At 45.0% G+C, this 23,438-nt stretch overlaps 1 protein-coding gene across 2 annotated transcripts in view; it reads left to right on the top strand.

Moving 5' to 3' along the window:
• WIPI2 (WD repeat domain, phosphoinositide interacting 2) overlaps positions 1–18,091 on the top strand; it is a 36,102-nt gene extending 18,011 nt beyond the window's left edge. The window contains exons 6-12 of one of the 2 annotated variants that reach the window (XM_019542009.1): positions 421–513; positions 1,298–1,368; positions 6,670–6,777; positions 8,657–8,821; positions 9,977–10,084; positions 11,340–11,437; positions 12,907–18,091. In XM_019542009.1, coding sequence (XP_019397554.1) covers positions 421–513; positions 1,298–1,368; positions 6,670–6,777; positions 8,657–8,821; positions 9,977–10,084; positions 11,340–11,437; positions 12,907–13,019 — 756 coding nt within the window. In that variant the 3' untranslated portion in view covers positions 13,020–18,091. Of the gene's footprint in view, positions 1–420; positions 514–1,297; positions 1,369–6,669; positions 6,778–8,656; positions 8,822–9,976; positions 10,085–11,339; positions 11,471–12,906 lie in introns of both variants that reach the window. The other variant, XM_019542008.1, reaches the window with a different exon arrangement.
• The last annotated feature ends 5,347 nt before the right edge of the window (positions 18,092–23,438 follow it).

Here is a 23,438-nt window from a genome sequence, read left to right as displayed (position 1 = left end):
TGTTCAGAAGGAGCTAGTGGGCACTTCAGTTTCCCAAGATCTGTCTGTGAGGTTTTGATTGTGGTTGGTCTGTTTGTGCAAGTAGACATAACAGACAGTAAGAGCGTAATATTACATCTGATTAGTAAGTAGGGCTGTGAATTAGAGAGAGAGTAATTAAATACCATAATGATCTTTCCCTTAAAATACTCTTCTGCAGTCAGTCTGTTTATAAATGGTAGTATGCTAATGTTTTGCAGGCAACAGTGGTACACTTCAGTATTTTCCAATAGGTAGAGCAGATATTAAAGTCTGCTTATAAAAACACCTGTTTACCTTGCACGCTCTTCCATGTCCAGCATTGAATTGTAAATATGGGGTGGGTGGGTGGGATTGCCTGTACTAGACTAAGTTCTGTCTTTTATTGGCTGATTCTTGCAGAGAGCAGCAAATATGATCCCAGCGCATGATAGTCCCTTGGCAGCATTGGCTTTTGATGCAAGCGGTACTAAACTTGCCACAGCATCAGAAAAGGTAAGTTTTGATTTGCTTGTGCCTTTAGAATAAACCTTATTTCAAAGTATCCTAATTAAGTGTGCATATCAGCACTTCCATTGTTTTTTTTTCTTTCTCCCCCCCACCCCCTCAACAAGCGTGGCTAGCTGGTGTATAATGAAAACTCTGAATTCAGAACTGCTAATGTTATTGGGTACAGTTTCCATCCTGTGAAACAGCGTTTGATAATGAGGCTTCTTAAAGAACTAAATTGTGTCCAATTGATTGTAATCAAGACATACAGTTTAAGCATCTTCCACCAGTGCTACAGCATTTTATTTTTAAAGAGGTTAGCAATGCCACGTTAGGAAGATGGCCTAAAACAGAGACAAGACAGTAAAAGTCCTAGTGGAATAGAGAAGAATCACTTCCTTATGCCAGATACAGGCTGACAATTGCACAGTTGGCACAGCTTCCTCCTTTTGTATTTGAATATTATGTGCTTTAGAATCTAACTGAAGCGTATTGCATTTTTCTACCTGGTTAGGTGGTATTGTGCCGAGCAGGTAGTCCTAGCTTTGTCAGCATGTGAACATGCAAGTAATTATGCTGAGAGAGAGAGAGAGGACTCCTTTCTGCTGGTCCCACACTCCATGATGGGATAAATCTGACTGTTTTATGGTGGCAAAAATTCTGATAAAAGAATCTCGAAGGTTGAGCTGCTGGTGACAGTCCTCTGATCATTGTCCACCCCGTGTAGTGCACAAAGAGGATATTTAAATTGAGGAATGAGGCTTGTTTTGTTTTGTTTTTTTCTTTTTAGGGGACAGTGATCCGAGTATTTTCCATTCCAGAGGGACAGAAAATCTTTGAATTCCGAAGGGGAGTGAAGAGGTGAAGTTCAAAAACGCTCATTCTCTGAGGCTCGTTCCTTGCGGTAGATTTCCAGTGCATTCAGTAGTTTGACTTTACCTGTAGTCTTGAAATATAGTGATTGAAATAGATTTTAGGGGGTCCAGGAAATAGTTACAGATGAGGTTTATACGTACTAACTTGAGAAAGCAAAAAGAGAATATGGCCTTCTGTGACTCAAGCCTTGTTCCTTTCTTCCTTCCCTTTGCAATGCTCTGAAATACTCCTAGCATAAAAAGTTCGGTGCAGTAACAGACCATGTTGGCACATACTGGGAGCATCCTACACATGTGCTTTAATGCACATTAGTCAATTTTAATGCACATTAAAAGTCACTTAAAAACTGTGCTCTTTAGTTAATGTGCATTAAGACAGGCCAGTTTATATTTTCCTAGTACCTCGGAGCACTTTTACTCTTGTTCCAGGGCTTGGGGGGGTGGTGGTGGTGATGCTTTAATTAGTGGCTCCGAGAACCACTCTGATTAAAGCACTGTCAAGTCTCCTGTTTCAGGTTCCCTGAACTTAAAAACGCCAATACAGGTGCTTGAATTAAAGCTCATTCAAGCTTTAGTTCAGGTGTCCCCACCACCATTTTTAAGCATGGGGTTGTTGATACACGAGATGCAAGAGGCTGCTGGAGCACAGTAATCGCCATGCTCCAGCAAACTCAATTATTTATCAAGTCTGCTCCAATGCGCTAGAATTCCAGCACGTCAGAGCAGCCTGTGCACTTACATATAGGTGCCCTCACAATGGCAGTGTACTAGATTTATCGTGCATTAACTAAAGCACATTAATGCATGTATAGATGCGCCCATTGAGCCATACATATCTTCTAGCTGTGGTGGTGTTATAAAAGATTTTTCTTATTTTCTGCGGTGTGGGAGACTTTGTTGTAAACTGCTGAAGGATTTTAGATTCAGTAATACTGTACTTGTCTAAAACAAGATTCATCCGTTGCATTGCAGAATCATTTTTAACACTAATTGCTGAATTTGTCAGTGGTTATTGGCTGGTGTCAGATTGGATGATTTGGATAACGACAAAAAAAAAAGAATGCTGTCCTGACTCTTCTTTTTTTAGGATGGCTTCTACCCAAGGTTTTTCCTCTATTTCCCACTATCAAATTGAGTTGCATGTCCTTGATGAGAGTGTTTTGCCTCTGCAGATTTTTTTATGATATACCAGAACTTTAAATGGCCTTGCAACACAAAAAGTTGTGAACGCCTGGTTCTTCTAATGTATAAGACTTGTTTTTCAAATGAGACATGTTTATATAACAAAGCAGCAATCAAGGACCAAAGCAAACACTGTGTTTTTAATTTAATGTGCTTTTAAAAGCAAGTCCAAAGGCCAGTTATGACTCTTGGTAAGTTGACAGCCTCCACCAGAACTTCTACAGCAGACTGGCAGTATAGAAAGGTGGGGAAGTAAATCAGCTTTGAAAATCATCATATTCTTTAAAAAGAAATGTATGCTGGGAGAAGTGACATTTAGTTTATTATAATGCATCCAAAACTGTGTTGGCATTCAGGGAAATTGTATTGGTTTTTCACATCTTTGTTAGTCATATGTGATTATATAGCCCAAGATGAGATGCTTTAACTTTTTTAAAACAAAATTGTAAAACTTCAGCCTTTTTAAGGGCAATGGATGCAACGATTGACTTCATTCTTTGTCTCAGTACATTTAATGCTATAGGTAAAACGGGACCATTTCATCTCTCAGTAATTTGATATTGCCAGTGTCCAAAGCATAAAGAGGCACTTGATTATAAGCTCAAAATTTTAGCAAATGATTAAAACTTTAGAATCAGGAGAATAATCATTCTGAGCCATACGTGTGCCTTGGTCCTACACCTGTCTATGGCTGACATTGACACTTTCCAATTACAGTTGTAAATTAGCCACTTGGAAGTTGGTCTTGTTCTGAAAAGTGGGGTTAAAGATTGTATCTTTGATGGCAGTCTCTCAGATATGTGTCTTAGTCCTGTGGGGGTTAACAAATGAATCCTGGCAGAAGTCTTTCTGGAATTTGGCTTTAATTGCAAGGCTGATCTTTAGAAAAGGCAGAATTAGTTTTTATATCTTTTATATCTTTATCTTTTATATCTTTGATATTTAGTAATATCACTACTGACCCACTGCCGTTTTCCATTGAAATTTGACTTGGATTCAATAACATTTACCAGTTAGAATGTACAGGTGACAAGCTTTGTGCAGTTTCAGCCTGCCAGAAGCAGAGCCACCTCCTTAAACTTTCCCAGCCTATTATAACAGATGCATGAACTGTACATTGTAACACAGTATGCTAATTTTACTAGCTCAAAACTATTAAAATACCTTAGTGGCATCACCAAAAAACCCCCACCCCATTCAAATGCACTTTAGTAGTGCCATGTATATTCAGTTTACCCCTCTTATATGCATATGCATAATTACTCAACCACATTACACAGTGCCAGTCCCAGTTGCTTACGTGGTAACAACTCTGGTTAAAACCCATAAAATGGATAGCATTTTTCAGCCCCATTCTGTGCTTTGTAACTTAATTGTACTCTGGTTCACTGCATGTGAACTGTAACTGTCCATTTTAACTAATTGTACTTCATTTAACTATCAGAAGCAGCTGTGAAAGGACAACTATTAGAATCCTTGAAAATGGGGGGTGGGGCCCAATGCGTGTCAGGGCTGCCAGTAGCACAGCACTAACAGAGCTGTACTGAGCAGCATTGATTTGTTTACATCGGGTTTGGATAAGTGCATTCTCTGGCTAAGTATATAGCCTAATTTCAGTCCCAAGGCTATACACTTAAATGATCTCCTGCAGAATGGATGAGCAAGGTTTTGTATTTAATCTTCAATTATACAGGCAATCACTGTAGGTAGTAACATACTCCAAAAACCTTCAGAATGCCTTTGCTTTTCCTTCTCCCACAACATCAGTACTATATTTTTGTGTAATGCTGAGTGTGGTTATAAAAGCACTCATTACGGATACCAGAAGATTATTTTACATTCCAGTCATAGTAAGATTTTTGCACTTCCTTTTTTTTTTTTTGGCTTGCTTGTATCGTTTAAAATGGAGAATTCTGTCCAGGCTAGGTGAAAGCTCATTTCTGTGGAATTAAGGGCAGATTAAAAAGTGTGTGTATGGATAGACATAGGTAGGCAGACATATATACATATTAGAGGTACAGCCACAGCACAGCATGCAGATGGCCAGGAGCACAGACTGGCAGCATGGAGCGAGGGTGGGTGGCAGCGCTGGGAGGGGTGGCTACAGGGAATTTTAGGGTGGCTATAGCCCACCCCATAGCCACCCCTTCCAGTGCCACCACCTCCTGCCCTGAGCAAAGCCCTAGCCCAGCCTTCCTGTTGGGAAGAGGCTGTTGCAGTCCCTGGCCCCAAGCCCGCAGCAGCTCACCTGCATCCACCTTCACCCTGCACATAAATCTGGGGGCACGTGTCCCCCATGCCTTCCCCGGGGGTGCAGGCAGTAGCAGGGAGCTGCCCTACCTCCCCACACCCTCCAGGAGAGCTGCCCAGAGCTCTGTCCTGCTCTCGGCCCCCTGGGTTGCATTCACTGCACTGGCTGGGCAACGCCTGCCCCAGTACCACTCCCTCCCTCACTGTGGGGGGCCTCTGTCTGCCCCCCTTCCATGCCTGTTCCCTACCCCACACCCCTCCCCCCCACAGACTTACCAGCAGAGCGCTGCTCTCCAAGCTGCCTGGCAGTATTCCTGGTCACACAGGCACGCAGCATTTATTGGTAACGTTATCCACTGCACCGGTCAAAAAAAGCCAATTGCTGATAATGTTAATTTTCCTTTTATTGGTGCCGATCCTATATGTAAGCGATATATCAGTGCACCTCCAATATCTATATAAAGTATCTGCCCTTAATGCCACAGAAATGAGGCATATATATTATTTGGGATAATGCCTCTCTTCCTTCCATCATCCAGCATCAGTACTGGTGACCTTTAGTTCCTCTTTCCTTCCCTATTACAGTGTGCTCTTTTTCCCATTCTGCTATTTGTTCTCTCATTTGTCTCTTGATCAGCATAGCCTTTTGTCCATGTTTTGGTAATGTTTCCTTCTTGACTGTTGTAGCATGCACAGCCTTGCCCCAAATCTCTCAGCAAACTCACCCTTTTGGCATTACATTTAAGATTATCTTCAAAGAACTAATTGCCCACTTTTGTTTATGTGTCTTCTACAACAACCCCTTCCTGGACACTGCACAGACTTATCTCCTGACTTCCCTCTAGATGTTCTTTGCCCATTCTTGCCTTCTTTCATATTAGCCTGGATGCCTAGAGCAGCTTCAGCCTCCAGCCTTCCAAAACTTGCTTTTCCTGCATGTCATTCTATTCAGTACTGTATTTGCTCTTGACTTCAGAAATGCGTTTATATGGGTACATATTTGTAGAGATGGCTCACCTACTGTAATTACCTAATACAATTATGGTGCTCTGTGTAGCCATACTTATCTTGCATATCTGACACTAGAATAGCTGTTTAAACAAATAACTTATTCTAATGTTTGGTCCCCATGATCTAGTCATCCCTTGGCTTCCCTTGGGATCATGAACCCACTAAAACCACCTCTTGCACATTTGGGCAGCATTCATATTCCAGGATGGAAAAAACACATTAAAATAATGCCAGTATGTATCCTGTTTTCACGTGTCTCCAGATCTTTTGCCATTTCTGTTACAATAACAAAAATATCTTCATTTCTGCAGTACTTAGTGATTAAGAGCTCTGATTGCTCTTAATAGAAAGATGGGAAGACTTGCTGTCTGAATCCTGCTTCTGGTAAATAGCTAAGGAGTTAGGATGGTGTTTGATTTGATATCCAAATGCTAATAAGTAAAGCGGGAAAAGATGTCAGTAAATTCAGAATGCTTTTTAAAGAAACAGGTTTCCTTTTGGAGACAATTGAGGGCAGTGTAATCTGTCTGGTTTTTAAAATCCTTTGGAGATTATTCCCTTTGTGACAGTGACCTGTAGTCTTTGATTGGAGACTGAACAAGGAAGCTGTTTCTGGTTCCCCCCACACCTTTCTACCACATTCCTGGAACTTTTCCTGGCCTTCACAATGCAGCTTATGTATCCACTGAAGGGGCCTGCAATGTCTAATATACACAGATACCAGCATGGGGCACTAGTGGACTGATTTAAACAGCCATTCATGGTATATGACTTAATATTGACTCTTCCATTTCCCAGTTGGCACAGCATTAGTACAAAGAAATGCGCTTGCTGTCTTTTCTAGGTGTGTGAACATCTGCTCATTGGCTTTCAGCATGGATGGTATGTTTTTGTCTGCATCAAGTAACACGGAGACGGTGCATATCTTCAAACTCGAGACTGTGAAAGAAAAGTAGGTTTCCAAAATACTCGAGATTTTGTTCAAGAAAAAACTTTGTGCATGTTTGTCTGGGCCTTTCTTTTGAAATCTTTTAAGTTAAGGACATAGGAAGCCACTTGTGAATCAGTTGTTTCAGCTCGCAGCAAGTAACCTGTACATTCCTCTCCTAGGAACACTCCAATTTATAGAGAGCAGTGTGGGGCTCGTGCATGTTTGTAATCACATTTTTTTTCTCTTACTATAAACTTATCCTCCTTATGCACTGGCATCTGGATGCAATAAGTAGTGAGAAAAGCTACTGCTTCTAAAACATTTCATGGAAGGGGAGAGTACAGAACTTCCAAAAATCTCTCTACCGTATTGAGGGATGACGTGTCCTGTCTGCTGTTTCAGGATACAGACAGAACATGTATTCCTAAACTTTGGGGAGCTGTTCATTAGAAATTCAGGGTATTTTACTGTGCCTTCTCAGGAAGGTTCTGTGGAAAATGAGTGGCACTGTGATGAATGAACAGGCGAGTACAACCTGATTGAGAAGGGAAGTAATACTTTATAGTAGTCAATCGTCCTAAACTTGTTTTTGTTTTCATTTGTGTAATGATACTCTATAAACAGAAAAATCGGTTTACAATTTGATATTCTGCCTTTTCAATGAAGGTAACGGCACACTTGCAGGTCACATCTGAGTCAGAAATGCGCATCACTGAATGAAGCAGATCAGCTGTGCTGTGATGTGTGGTTGTAACGGCCAAAACGCACGTCACCCCTTGTCCCACCCTTGGTGGTGTGGAAGAAGGGGTAATGTGATCTCTCTGATTTCCCTGTTTAGCCAGACCTATCCCTGGGGCTGGGGCTGACTGAGTGGGGAAAGCAGGGCTATTCCCCACGCAGCCAGAACCGGGGCCCACTTTCCCTGCTCAGCCAGACCCATGCCCCAGGTTTGGGTATACATGGAAACGCCCTGCTTTCTCCACTTACAGAGAGGCACCCCAGTGTCCTCCAGGGTGTCTCTGTAAGCAGGGAAATACCATGACCACTAAGGTGGTTTTCCTAGTTTCAGGGGAAAACCAGCTTCTTGGTAGGGTAGTACCCTGACTGAGGTCTATGTGCATAGATAGTGTCCCACTCCCACTTTCAGTGAGATGATCTCACCTATACACCAACTTTACAGAAATGGGAGACTCTTCCCTAGCTTGCTCCTGCAGCCATATGGTTGAGGACAAGCAAAACTTGGGGATGTCCGACCCCCAAGGCTTTGGGCTTGGGCCTGCACATAGAATGCCCACCAAAGGATTTGAAAGCATCTGAAGCCCCAGGCAGGGGTGGAGGATGCTTGTAGGTAGCAGGGCCACATTATGGTTCTCGAGTGACTCATGGATTTGGAATTGATTTGGGTAATTTGACTTGGGACACACAGGCAAGTGTTCGGGGGGCTTGATAGCCCATCAGGCCACCAGAGCACCTGGCCTAGGGTGGCAGGAGAATGCAGGCAGCTCAGGCTGCTCATACTCTTTGACCACAGAGGTAGTAGATGTCTGCCACAATAAAGCAGTAGAGTCTCTATTACCACCTTTTGTTATAGCACTGATTTGCCTTTCTTGTACAGCAGCAAGGGTGCTGACCTCTATTTCCTTGGTATTTGTGCTACCATAAACATTTTTACAGTAGCGCAAGTGAGACATCAGATGCCGTCTGTTTCCACCCTAAGTAAAAGGGGGGGACTAGACTGTTATCAGATTGATATGTCTATTGAAAAACAAACAGAAGAGAACCCCTGTACAGTAAGAGGCCCTAAGTCATCCTCTCCCCTTAGCAAGTTAGTTTGAGTAGTGTCTAGAACAGAATGTGAACCTGAACTCTCCTTTTCTTTTTTCGTCCCCCTGGATTTTAGACCTCAGGAAGAGCCTACTACCTGGACAGGTTACTTTGGGAAAGTGCTGATGGCCTCCACAAGCTATCTGCCTTCTCAAGTCACAGAAATGTTTAACCAGGGCAGAGCCTTTGCTACGGTCCGCCTGCCGTTCTGTGGGCACAAAAACATCTGTTCACTTGCCACGTGAGTACGGGGGCTATCAGAGCTTCTTGCATCCTCTGCCAGGCTGCCGATATCAAGCAAAGGAAGTGCTGCCCTTGTAGATATGACTGGAGTTCATCTGGCTTGTGTGAGCATGTATCTTATCTGTAGCTGAACGGGTAGTGCACGGAACACATCAGGAGCTGAGTAACGTATGAATGTTTGAAGGCCTCCCCCTGCTCCAGGACCTCTTGTGAAGACCAGTTTCCCATAATCTAATAGGAACCCTTGTGCTGCTTGATCAGTGTGGAATGAAGTGCTTTTCAGAGGTGCTGTGAGATTACAGGAACTCTTTATCTTGACAGGTTGTTCAAAATGCTCATGGGTCTCTGCAATATTTTCTCCTTGGTGCTGGATGGTATACTAGTGCATTTGTATTAATAGTTTGTTGGATTAGACAACCTTGACTAGGCAATACAGAGGGCTTTAAGGTAATTGCAAACTGCAGCTTTTGCACCTTGCCGAGGCAAGCTGTTAAATTTAGGTAATATATGTATACAGAAGCAAAGCATTCATTTAAAAAGTTATTTGAAATGACTCAACGTATTTAGCTTTCATTATGCCTTCAGCAAAGATGGAACCATTTGGCAGAGCTATCAAACTAAGAAGCTGGGTGGTAGTAATTTTTTTGTGGAAAATGAAGGAGTTTGTGCTGAGCTGTTCAGTTACAGGTTTCATTTTACCTTTACAATGCTATACATCTGCTGTTTGATCATGAAGCGCACTCTAAACAATAATTAAGCCTCGCAGCACAACACTAGATAAGTATGTCCCTAGGTAAAATGGAGTAATGGGCTTCTACTGAGTCTGGAGAGAGTCAGTAGCAGAAGTGGTAATGGAATGAAAATCTGATGCCTGTCCCTTTTAGCCATTGTGCAACACTGCCTCCAGTTAGGAGTTAATTGATGCAAATCAGACTGACAGATGGCTTCCATTTAATGTCACAGGAGTTGTGTGCCTGATAGCCAGGGCTCTCATGACAGGATATATAGCTGTTGATACAAAATCTCTCTTGCCTACTTGCTACTCTCAGTTGTAATAAGGGAATAATTAGGTGGAAAGAGATCTCCTACGTTCTCTGGAGTTTGGAGGCTTTTTTGCTGAAATAAAACTGTTGTCTTTTTTTTTTTCTCCTAGAATCCAGAAGATTCCTCGCTTACTAGTGGGAGCTGCTGATGGCTATCTGTACATGTACAACCTGGACCCCCAAGAAGGAGGAGAGTGCACATTAATGAAACAGCACAAGTAAGTCCCAACAAAGTTCTTACCTATGTAATTGTTCCATTTTGGTTTCCATTAAATCTCTTTTTTGATGCTAAAACTTTTTTTCTTTGCTGCTAAGCTCAAACCAGGTAGGAGCTCATTTTTTATACTGGTTGTTTTTTTTTTTTTTTTTTAGGTGTCTGCCTTTTCTAATAACTGCAACACAAAGTACCACTTTAAAAGTAGAAGTGTAATGCTTTGTGATTGCTGTGAAGAATCAATCTGCTGTTTAGCCATATGCTCTGATTTCCTCTCAATTGGAGTTCAGTTTTTTTTAAATAATGTGAAATACCTGGCTCCTGGCACACTTCATCCCCAGCTGAAGTGGTTTCCAAAGATGGAGAAAAAGGCATTATCCTTACTCTTTTATAGGAAAGGAAATTGGCCCATGTTCTGATTTATATAGTCTCATTACAGGCTTATATATTAGGCTCCCCTGAGTATAAGCTAGTCAAATAGCCTGTTAAGTTAGCAGTTCTACCAAATGGTTTGGGTAAGCTTCTTACTGATAGAGTAATGGAAAAAACTCTTGTGAGTCTTTAGGGCAAGAAGATACTGTTATGATCATCTTGCCAGACTGCTTGCCTAACTAAGATCATAGGATTGGATCCAGTAATTCCTTCATCAGGTCTATAACTGAAAGCTAGAATATATCTTTCAGAACAACATCCAATCTTTGTGGAGCAGGTCTTGAAAATTTGACTGGCATAGCTTTGTCCATTAACCATGGTAGCTAAATAGCCATGCCAGCAAAAAGTATAGTATAGACCCTAGTATATCTTTTTTTTTTTTTTGGCTAGCATCATTTATACTGTTAAAAAAACCCACTTTTCCAGCACTAGCTGCATCTCACTAACAAAGTTTGCTCGTGTACCTTTAGTGGCAATCCCTTTCTGCTGCTAGTAAGGTCCACACCATGAAGAATTTACATTATGGTGGCTTCCTTTGGAAATGTGGGAAGCAGAGTATATGTGAGGTGTTAGCAACAAGATTCCTTCCTTGCGGTCCTTTGGAAGATGACTTCTGTCACCATGCAGGTGAATGTGTGGCACTGAAAATGGAAAAGCGGACTGCAACCACAGAAGGAATTAGTTAAAAGATTTTCTTAATGATTGTATTGCCTCTTTCCTGCCTAACGTGGCTGTCTTGCTCAGCTGTCCTGCGTGGTAGCAACTACAGTTGTATTGGTGACTGGTTTGATCAACTTCTGTTCATCTACTCTTTCTTTACTTACTAGGCTTGATGGCAGTATGGAGCCAGCAAATGAAATTTTGGAGTCTGCATCACATGACCGGCCATTAGTAGCACAGACATACAGTGCTGCTGTGACTAAAGGTACTTACGTGCCTTCATCACCCACAAGGCATGGTAAGAACAAACGCAGAAGATGGGGACAGAGAGACTCCAAAGCTGCCTGTGGCTAGAAGCTCCTTTTGTTCTTCCAATTTGGGGTTTTTATGACTTGGTAAATGTAATGAAGCATTTGTTTCATTACTCATAGATGGAAAAGTAGGTAGCTGTTAAGTGACTCTGTGAGCTACTTTGGAGGTGTTGCAGGAGAGATAATTCATGTTTGCAGTTTTCTGGACAGAACTTGGTATTCAGCTGCACTTAAATACCCCAGTAACACTTGCCTTGGATCGTGGTATCCTAATTGTACATAGTTACAAAGTGCAGGAGTTTCATAGATTCATAGACTGTAAGGCTGGAAGGGACCTTGGAAGATCGTCGGGTCCAGCCCCCTGCACCAGGCAGGAAAGACAACTGGGGGCCAGGTGACCCCAGCAAGGTGACTGTCTAGTCTTCTCTTGAAGATTTCCAGGGTCGGCAATTGCACCACTTCTGGAGGGAACTTATTCCACAGTCTGGACACCCTGACTGTGAAGGAGTTTTTTCTAATGTTGAGCCAGGAGTTTGTAGCCATTACTCCTGGTTTTCCCCTTTGGTGCCCTGGTGACAGTTGCTCACTGAGCCCTTCATGTCCTCCCCTAGAGTAGCAGTAAGCTGCTACCAGGCCTCTTCTCAGCCTTCTCTTCCTCAGGCTGAAAAGTCCCAGATCCCTCAGCCTTTCCTAGTATGGCTTGCCTTTTAAGACTCTGATTATACAGGTGGCTCTTCTTCTTCTCTCAAGCTTGTCCATGTCCTTGTTGAAGTGTGGTGCCCAGAACTGGATGCAGTACTCTAGCTGCGGTCTCACCAGTGCTGAGTACAGCAGAAGAATCACCTCCTTGGCTTTGCTGCAGATGCATCGATTGATGCTTGCCAGAGTATTATTTGCCCTACAAGAGTTAGGACAGAGTATTATCTGTCCTAACTCTACAATGGCTTCTGTAAATCATCTCCAAAGCAATATATGTTTTGTGAGAATAGTGGAAGGTGCTGTAATATTACTGCTGCTGTTATGGTGGCGATTTGCCCGTCTCTGATAAGTTATCTGTACTACCAGGCAAGATAAAGTTTTGAATGGTGCTGATGATTCCTTTAGTGAGTGGAAACAAGGCACGCAACTATTTAATGTCCTTGCCGCCTTTTTGTGTTATACTGTAGCAGAAGATACAGCCATGGAGATTAAATATTTTGTCTTCCAGGGTGAATGCAGTGATGTCAACAACATTGTGGGAGGAAGGGTAGAGTACCAAAAGTTAGGAGGGGATCAGGATGGTCACTGCTGTGTGGTAATCAGTGGAGCAGTTGCATGTCCATTGTCTCGTAATTCAGTTTAGAAATGTCTATCAGGATTTTCCTTTTGGATCCAAGCTTCTGGTGGTGCTGCTGATCCCTAAGCGCTGTCTCTTTCTCTGCAGCCTATACAGAGGACCTGGGCGCAGTGGGTGGAGCTTGCTTGGAAGATGAAACCAATGCCCTGCGACTGGACGAAGACAGTGAGCATCCCCCTATGATTCTTCGGACAGACTGAACTTTGACCCATGAACTCACTCCTGAAGCAGAGAACACTGGCTTGACGTTTCTTGAGGAATCTTGTGTTATGCTGCTATGAACTTTGACATGAGTTGGGAGAGAGGATGACAGACTCTATAAAGTTTTAAAAATTGTAGCTGTAGTCCTAATTCTATACCATTGGAGAAAAAAAAAATACACGGTTTTCAATTCAGTGGCTTTTAATCTTGCTTATATATTTTAGCTGTGTTTTTTTTTCTTTTGTTTTGGGGGGGGGGGGCGTTGTTGCCAAAACCTGCTGTTTGTGCAGCCCTCGGAGCCTACTAGCTTTGCATGCATTCATGTGCCAAGCAAGCATAGGAGAGAGAAGCCACTTTATAACAAACCCAAGTTTGTATTTTTTTTATATATGTATATAATATTTAGCATATATAAGGAAGGAGTGTAGAAGTGGTTCTGGAAGCTGAGGCTAGTTCTGCACTGACTAAGGTCCAAATGGTTTCCTGTGCATGGGCTTGCAGGCGTACCTAGTGACTGACATGCAACCTTGAAGAAGCAATGGCCTGTTTCTTGGGTTCCCTCTCCCCTTTCCTGGACCATTTTGTTAATTAAAATTCCTTCTGAATGTCGCTTATTTGTGGGAGTGTTCTGTTCATCGGAGTGGAAAACTGGAATTTCTTCCCTCACCAAAGATCTGTAATATAGAAAGTGCCTCTTTAGGAAAATGTCTAGTGGGGTGGGGAAGGAAAGCTAAAAAGAAGTGGAAAAATACTGTTTGTGCATCCTGAATTCTTGTGCTGTCTGTCTAAAGTCCTAATTAGCCGATGTGCTGAATGTTTATAGAGTCATTTCAGGCTACTAACTTGGAAAGCACTTTCTTCTTCCCTACCTGTTGGTCACTTGTTTCCTGCTCTGAGCAGCAGTAGTCTGTCATTTTATACTTAGTCTAATCCTTCAAACAAGGGTAGCATCCTCCCTGGCAGGGACTGGATGGAGATCCCTTCAGAGTCTGTCATCCCCACTCCTATATTGGTCTTAGGGTCTTTCAGTTGAAAGGCATAAGTTTCTTTTATCCTTCCCTTGTTTCCCTCCTCCCTGGGTCTGAGTGTTTCGCTTCCGTAGCGAAGGTCCAGGCGTTGTTGTGACTGATGTCTGTAAGTGACTGTCTACCTGAGTTCCAGCTTTTGAGTTCCTTTTTTCAGGGGTCCATTGGATGACTAGACTACATTTTGTTGCCTCCATTCCAGTGTTTGAGGAGCACTTCTCATGCATTAAAAGGGATGGTTGTCCTTTTGGCAGTTCTGAAATATGTTCTTGAACTGCCCTGACCCTGGCGAGGAACGATTTGAAGCTGGGCAATGCTGCAATCTATTTTAGGGTTGTAATGTGCCTTTTGTTAAACCATGGATATATTTAGTGTACCAGAGCCTTTGGTGCAAGCATCTCTTCCCCTGGAGGGTAAGCCTCCTTTACCTTTCAGCTGACAAAGGGATTAAATTTTTTCCTTTGTGTGGCATTTAAAAACATTTGGATTCAAACAAAAGGGAAAATCTTAGGTTTTGAAGGGAGAAAGAGAGCCAGGACTTCCCTGAGGGCTCTGACAAGCTTAACTGCATACCAAGGACAAGGGATTCCTTAGATTTAGGACTTTGGTACCATGTATGTTGTTGAATAGGGGCAGGCAGCGGTAGCTTGTTTCCAACGCCCAGCTCCAGGTATCTGGACTTCCACCTTCCATTAAGGGAGCAGAAGGTGGAGGTCATCCCTACCAAAGAGTTGAATCATGTACATAGATATCTATAGTTATGATGTATCTCACTATAAAATGAACTGCTATCCATTCGTCAAATAAATGGAAGAGAATCTTCTCCATTCTCTCCTATGCCCCACATATCAGTGGGGAGATGTCAAGTTTACTTCCCGGCTTCCAGAGTCATTTGCTGTACTGTGTATGTTGAATAAAGCAGCTAGTTGAGGCCCCTTCCATGGTCCCCTCTGGATGTACAAGCTTCTGAACCATGCTGAAATCTCATTTAGTCTTTCAGCTTTAAGCACTCGGAAAACTAAGTCCCATGAAGCAGAGCTTGTTATCATCCTGAATTACTGTAGGCTGTGCTATGGAGCTTAACCGTAGAGAGGCCTGAAATGCAAGTCTTAGAGTAAATACAAGCTTAGGCAGCTGCAGTACCATGAGACCCCAGATATGGTTCTGCTCCTGCCAATAAAAGTTGGCAGCATTCCTGATATTACATCTGAAGGCTTGGCATAAGTTATAAGGTCCGTCAGCAGAGCTTGTAATAAACTCATGAGCACTAGTGATGTACTGTAGGTCTGAGAAACATATTAGCTTTATGACTTGAACTGTGGCACCAAAAAATACTTTCTCCACTCCAATGAAAACAGGGGATTCCTGGCAATAAGTACCAGGCTATCGCCTTACCCTTTAAAGACGTGTTAACAGACAAATCCTCCAGAATGCTAGAAACTCAGGATATTCATAGTTAAAGTTCCAGCACCACCTACATTCTCCGTGTAAGGAACTGAGACCACAAACACGCACACAAAATATCTGTTGCCTATATGCAGCAGACCATCCTGTCCACCCATGTTCTGTTTACTGACTGGTGACTTCTTCATAAGAGACTTTGTAGCTCTCACCAAAGAAGTGACAATTTCTAGCCCATCCTGTGCAATCCAGGGCCCACAACCTTGCTCAGCCAATACATTTATCTGCATTGACTGGAGAGCCCAGAATTAGCCCAGCTAATTCTGTCATCGCTTTGCCTGCTGTTTCAGTGGGGTCAAAGAAATAGCTGGAGATCTACCTCCCATTTAGATCATTCTGCTGTGACCATATTCTGGTCACACATCCCAGCACATTTCACACCATGCCTATTGAGGAGAGCTTGCTTCTGTCTTGGGAACAAAGCTGTCTTGCACAGATGCTTTGCTTTGCAGCCTCCTTTCTCTCCCGTGTTGTTTGACTGCCATTGATCACCTGACCCTACCCTTAAGGTTAGTCAGATGGTATCAAACCAAGGTGTTGAGACGCCCATTTTATCTCCTGCCTGCCTTCTCATTCAACCCAGTGTTAAACATTACACTAGCAGGAGTGGGCATCTTGCCTCTGTAACTGGTAAGACATCCCAGCAATTAATTCCGAAGGTACAGGGACTTGGCTGTATCTCCTTGGGTATAGTAGAAACCTCCTTTCCCAGCTTTTCCTCATGTATACCCCAGGGCTGCGATTCTAGATGGTGTTGAAATCTTTAACTGTGTCTTACCTGACTTTCTAGATGAAATTGTTCATATTGCATGAACACTCAAGAAGACAGTAGCTCTTACGTGAAAGAGCGTTTGTCTGGATACATAACTGCACTAGTTTACTGCTAGCCGTAAAGCTTTGTGGGGAGTTTTGTCCTTGGGGAAATGTGCAACCAAAGTGTCTGGGGGTGGGGAAATGAGTGCAGACTTGGAATTCTAAACTCAGGTTTGGTTAGGTTTTAGTGTGATTCATTCCCAGTCAGTACCGTAGATGAGCAACTCCATTTCTTTTGCCATGTGAATAAGTAGGAAGCGTCTGCATTGGGGTTTGTCATTTTACCTTTCCTTGTCTTGCATTTGGAACCAGGAGATCTTACCTGCTTTGGACTTTCCTTAGAGCATTGCTTTTGCACTACGGATAAGTGCAAGTAGCTGGACTGGGCGGAAGGGAGACTCTTGCGAGGAAGAGGAAGGTTAGTAGGAACCTGCTGTTCTTGCCCAAGGTCCTTATTAAGCCAGATGCAGACCCACTGAAATTAATTGGGCACATGCTTCAGTGCCTTGTTGATCCGAGGCCTGTATAAGAAACTGATTTTTTTTTTTGATTTTTTTTTTTTTTTTTATGTAAGGTGTAAGAAAAAGCTATGAGATTTGTTTTGGTTTTGGGGTTTTTTTTTTTTCTTTTAAGATTGCCTCAGAATGCAAATAAGTGGTGAATAGAATGGCATCTTGAAGCCATGTTCTTAAATATAGCAACAGGAGTTTCCGGTGAAAGGGAAGTTGTGATTGATTTTACAACTAATCGTAAAACAGGAGACCAATAGGAGAGCTACCGTTGCTGAATACAGATCACGAACCTAATCCACAGGACATTTTTATACTAAATCTCCTGTTATCTATTTGGTTCCGATAATGGTAATTCATGAAAGTCAATGTGTAGCAAGGTTTAAGTGTTTCTTTCCTGAAGGGTCACCTGCGCTACTCAGCATATTTCTCCCTGCTGCACACCAGCCTGCTCTTACATGGGCAGTATTGATACTCCTTCACTAAATGTTGTGTGAGCTTTTAATCACTGCTGTTAACGCAGCTCAAAACCTTGCCCTGCTTTCAAGGTCTCCTCTCGGAGTCCAGCCCCGGCACGAATGCAGCATAGCTTTGATTGACCATATTACCATTTGAGGCCAGTGCTGAAATGTCTTCTCTAACCATGCAAACATAATGTTTGACTTTCTGGGGGGTCTGTCACATGTGGGAAGGAAATGAGACTCTGAGGCTGCAAATAAAGGAGCCTGGCTCCTGGTATGTGAAATTTCTGTTCAAATTGCAACAGCACAACTGAAGGCACATAGCAAATCACCTTTTTTCTCTCTTTAACATGCCTTTGTGGAATGCACCTTTACCGGCACCGTCCGTTTTACACTGACAGCAAAACAGTGGGTAACAGGTCTTCATTCTGGCTTGCAAATAGCTAATGCGTGCCAGCTCTATGCCACTGGCCATGCAGCTGCAGTAATCTGCAATGTAATTCTTTCTTGGCTGCTGTTGCATACAACGGATTTGGTTGTGCGAGGGTGGGGAGGCATCAGGCCCCGAGCTCCAGGACTGTGGCAGGCCTGTTGTCTCAGCCCTTCCCCTTTCGCATTGACTTCCTCACCTGGAAGAACCTGCGTCCTGCGGTGCTACTTTGTGTCTGTTTAAAGTCTGTGTAGATGAGTGGAAAAACGTGTTTAACATTCCATGCCGCGGCGTGTCCCGCTCTTCTCGCTGGCCCCTTGCTGTTGGAATTTTATAATCGCATAAGAAATTAAACCTGTGTTGTGATATGTATTTTGTGTCTTCCTCATTTGTTGGCTGTGTGAGTACGGGGCTGGTGAGCAATGGAGGAGTCCGTGCACCACAGAGCTTGAGTGCTGATGCATCTGCAGCCCACGTGTGCTACCTGCTGCTGTCAAGGGGCACGGCCGGCACGTTACACCATTGCAGAGATGGCCGTGGGGAGAGACAGCAGCTTGTCTCCTTGGCCCATCGTTTAGATACTTTTTCATCTCCCCTCGCTCCTGGTTGAAAATTCCCACTTAAAGCCTTATTTTGTTCCCTTTGTCTTCTTGAGGGAATGTCACTGCCTTTTTTACTACCACTGCAGCCTCTTAAAAGTGAAGCATCTTCCCTCGTTTTTCTCCCTTCTGATCTGATAGCCATTTCCTCTCGTCTTTGAGCCTGGTCTGTGCCGAAGGGGGTTTGCGGTGCCTCTAGACCCTCTGTTTCCTATACCAAGGCAGGACAGGCAGCCTGGCAAAGGCAGAAGAGGAGCCAAACACGGCCTGCCTGACACTGCTGCAAGCTCAGCGCATGGGTGTGTGGTGTCAAGATGGCTTCTTAGCCAGGCTTGTGCTCCACCCCCTGACCGCATACAGGGAACCTGGCACAGAAGGGGGAAAGATACAATTTTGGCTGCTCTTCCACTTCCGTGCTAAGTCCCTGCAGGGCCTATACATTAAAAAAATTATTTATAAAGTTCATAAATCAAACCACTCCATTTGCTAAATGAGAAGCACTTCTGTAGTGGCATCTAGCCAAGCTGCAGCAGCAACAGCCCCAGGTTGCGTGCCATTGTTAACGCGCTGACTGCGCTGAGTCTGGAGAACAGGCTCTTGGCAAGTGGGTGGGGTGCGTGCAGGGGTGGCGGCAGCGGAGACGTACCCCTGAAAGAAGGTGTTAAAACAGCGAGGCTGTGTGTTAATGTGTGAGATGCCTGGAGGGAAGCTGCATTGCGCCTGGGACACGGCTCCGCAAGGAGAAACCAAGGCATTAGCTCACTGATCTTGTGTTTGCATAATCTAGCAAGGAGCTTTCAGTCGAATGTCATGTGCACTGAACGTCAGAGCTTCATTTTGGGGTCCAACACTTCGTAACCCACTTCCCATCTGAACTGTGATCCTTTGGCAAGTAGTATCCCCAAAGCAAGGCTCAAAGTAAGACCATTGGCCATCCTAACAGAAGGGTATCTGCTTCCAACTTGCTCTCTCCAGGTGTAGTGTGCAGGATTTTTGTTTTTTTCCTTGAGTGAAATATTTGTCTTTCAGGTTCAGCGGAGCAGACCAGTAGTCTCCACATTGGTGTGGAGTGAAAAGAGAAACGGATGATGTCTTCCAGCTGCCAACCCCCTGGGAGGGTGTCGAGCAGACTTCAGGCCGAACAAGCATTCAGGAAGCTTGTTGGGAGGGTGCCGGTGCCTGCGTAGTGCACAGGTATCCATGTTGAGCTCAAGCCTTGGAAAGGATCTGACAGAAACTGTCAGCGCATGGACTTAGTTGTTTTACCACTCGCAACCTCTTTCCTTCTCTCCTCCACATCACAAACCACTGCAAAACTTCTCTAAATATTAGATCTATTCTCGGACAGCAGATTATTCCACTATCAGTGGAAGGCTATTGTGAGCGATAGCTCAAATGCACAGGCTGGAATAAGAAGGTGCAGTTTGCATGAAGTAATCAGCCTTGTGCCTGTTTTAAAGTAGTAACAAATTCTGGCACATTAAGTCCAAATTCCCAGGGAGGACGATGAGAATACTTGTCTCCAATTATTTCATTCGTTTTACCGCAATGAGGAAATTTCCAACCCCTTGTCTCTCTGAGAGAGCTTTTGTGCTGCACGTTGGTCTTTCAGTCCTTCTCACCTTGAACGACCTGGGAGCTTTCAGGAGGGAAATAAAAACCTTGAAGGCCTCTTCTGCCATGTACCTCTGCGCTGCTAATTTTTATCTGTTCTTTCCTGCTACTTCCCACCCTTCTCCCCTACCTACACGTGCACATTTCTCATCCGCTGATCTCCTGAGCATCTTGTCCTTGCCTGAGTTCTGAGATGAAATCTATTCAGGGCAGTACAACTGCTGAGGCTGTAAATTAGTCCAACTGCATGTACTGTTCTTCAGCTGTGACGAGGCTGTTCTTGGAGAATTAAGGAATGTGTGGTAGCAGTGAGGTGCATGTTAAGCAGAGGGTAGCGCGCCTCTCTGGAAAGCCACAGATCAGAGCCACGGCTTTAATTTAGCAAATGCTCTGGCTTCAGCCTCTTCCAATGCAGCAGAGCTCCTCTATGCGCATCGGGCGGTAATAAAAATGGAAGAGGGGCTGGATGAATGTTAAGCACAAGCAAGCGCTGCTGCTTCTCTAAAACTGCTCCTGGGCTATAAGCACGAGGCTGGCGTTTGGGCGTTCAGCTCTATTTTTAGCTGAATGCTAGTTTAATTTTTATTTTTTCAGAGCACTCACTAACCAGCACAGTGTGCATTACCCTCTCCATCCTACACGCTCCTCTGGCAACTCCCAACCCAACACCACTGGGACCCTCTGCGGGCATCTCTTGAGCTGTGTTTCTGCGCAGGATTCAGCCAGGCGCTAGCCATAGGTTTTCTTAGCTGATTAATGGAGCGACATGAGTAAAACAGGCCCCTCTGCTCACCAACCCGTAGCATGAGAAACACCCATTTCACTGGCTGCTACAGACCTTTGGATCCTCTGCCCCATACGTTTGTAAGCATACCAGTTGCCAGCAGGCTTATAATCAGAGACACAAAACTTTCAAAGGTCAAGAGGGATTCTTACGGCTGTCCGGACTGCGGCGCATTGCCCGTGATTCCCCGTGAGGAAAGTCGCTTACCAGGCCTGAGAATGAGCCCAGCAGGGGGGCTGCAAATGCGGGCTCTGATCCTAATACACTTGCTCTTGCAAATAATCCAATTAAAAATCAGTGGTGTGGTATAAGTCAGCAAGGGGTTCAGGGTGCAGGTCTCTTATACCGCTTTCCTTCTCCATTGCAGGCTTACCCTTCCCTTATGTGAGCCCCTCCACGTAGACACCATCATTGATCCAGCTGCTGGGCTGAAGGAAAGCAGCTGCATTGACCAACCAGCTCCCTCCCCTCCCCAATCCCACAAGGAGACATCTGTCTTATTCACAGGCTGGTTGTAGATGCATCTGACTCTATCTAAGCTCAGGTCGTTGAGTCACTGTCTTTAATAATTTACGTGCGTAGCATGTTCCGAGAGACGTGATGGCTGCGCTTAACAAAAACCCAGCAGAGACCCGCTAGGCCAACTCCGAGGTTTTAACGAGGCTTTGCAAAGGGGAGTCTTGTTAACACCTATAGGAAGGGAACTGGCTTCAGGAACCAATCTGATTTAGAAGAAAGGCCAGGACTGCAAATAAATCAAGGTAGACTGATCTTGATAGTCTGAGACACCTGATTGTAAGTGCTTTGGCCTGGGACTGATAGATGCTGTGACACTGCCAGCTTCAGGAAGTCTGAGAAGCCTGCTTTTTGTTTCGAGAGGGGTTGCTACACCGCACAGGTGACCTTATGTTAGGCCCATTTGTTAGGTTCAACAAGAGACTTCCAGCCTGGACCTGGGGGGAAGAGGTGGGGTTGATAGCCGAGGACCCTCGTTTGGACTTGCTCATGAGCTATTAATTGGATCTTCTCATTTTTGTCTTTAGCAGTGTACTGAATGGCCGCTAGGTGGTACAACGCTCCTGTTCAACGCTATGCGCTGTGTCGCAGAAGCGGCAGTCGGACTGACGCTGAGGTCCCTGGAAGGGAGGGAAGAGCAAGGAGCTGAAGAGGAGCACTGCCAAGGTGGTGGTGATGAGACCGGGTTCAGTGACCACCATTGCAGTTCCTGGGACCGCGGGAGGAAAAGGGCTTTTGCTCTCTCTCACCTCATGCAACCCAGACTTGCCTTTATCGTTCATCGATGCCAGGGGAAAATGCAGCGAGGCAAGTACTCAAGGCCCTGGTGCCACGCGCTGGCTCCAAAGAAGCCCTGCCTGCGGAGTCTGTCCCTGTGTTTGGTCTCCTTGCCTCACCCACTCCTCTCGTTTCATTGATCCACTTGTGAGTGGGGAAAACTGCACCACGTCGTGTCAGTCGCCCCAGCACGGCGGCCCCGTTGCCGTCGGCGCGACTTCTGCGAGCGAGCAGCTGGGCCCTTGGTCAGCAAGCAGGCCCACGGAGTTGTCATCTCCCCTTCTCCTTCTCTGAGCCGGACTGGACCACAGCAGCAGTGTTTTCCAGCCAGCTTGCACAGCCCCGAATAAGCTCGCACGCTGCTGGGCACTGGGGGCAGAGTCCTGGGGCGAGAGCTGTGGTGGGCTGCAGTGCTCGGTTTTTTCCCCCTTCCAACTCTGCCACCAACTTTCTGTTCACCCTGGAGCCAAATATTTTCAGTGTCTCTCGCTCTCCCAGTTGCACCCAGGCCTTTGAGATGCTTGCCCTACAAGCGCTCTGGATGCAATTCTGTGGGCAAGCAAGGCTTGCTGTGGGTTTCAGCTGGGCCAGGGTTTCATCCTTAAGAGCAAAGCAGCATTCCTCACTTGTCTCTACCCCCTGGCCACCCTCTGGCTCAGTTCCCTCAGTTTGCCAAGCCGCACCTACACCCCGAGGCTTCCAGCTTTGCACGCCTTGGGGTGTGCTGTCGGTGTAGCTAATGCTTAGTTCTTGTATAGCACTTTTCATCCGGGGGGGGGGGGGGTGGTCCTCAAAGCACTATACAGACCATCTTACCCATTGTACAGCTCGGGAAACTGAGGCATGGAGAGGCAGTGACTTGGCCAGCAAAACCCTGGCAGTGCCTGGGAGCAGACCCCTGGTCTTGAATCCTATTCTAGCAGCACAGGGTCACCGTGCTCCCTAACGAGGGATGGAAAATAAGCTAAAGCAAACATTGGCTGCGGGCGTGGATCCTTGGTGTGGAGCAGCACTGCCCCAGCATGGCTGTGGGAAGTGGGGGGCACAGAGGTTTCTGCCTCCCCCTTCCTCAGACCTGGAAGATGGCTGAGGAAACCCAGTTTGGGGGTTTGCTGTAGAGGTGCAGCTCTGTAGAGCACCAGCTTGGGAGGGGGGTTGCTTATATTTATAGAGAAGAAAAGAAAGCTGCTGCACTGTCCTGCCCGGTGCATGCAGGGTCTCTTTCCAAAGGGGATGGAGAGACAGCGCGCCTGTCCCTGGACCATGGCTCTGTGTTGGTGTTTGCAGCCAGCGTGCACGACGGGCCCAGTGGGGCGACAGCGCAGGGGTGTTGCAGTAATGGGGATCTTTCAAAACAGTCCCGCTGGTCCTCTCCATGCTGCGCTGAGCTGTCTGGCGCTGGGCAAAGCATTGCCGCTGCCTTCTGCGG

The sequence above is a fragment of the Crocodylus porosus genome, unplaced genomic scaffold (genome assembly GCF_001723895.1).
Source record: "Crocodylus porosus isolate Cpor-Errol unplaced genomic scaffold, CroPor_comp1, whole genome shotgun sequence".
NCBI classification, from domain to species: domain Eukaryota; kingdom Metazoa; phylum Chordata; order Crocodylia; family Crocodylidae; genus Crocodylus; species Crocodylus porosus.
This window is presented reverse-complemented; position numbering and strand designations above follow the sequence as displayed.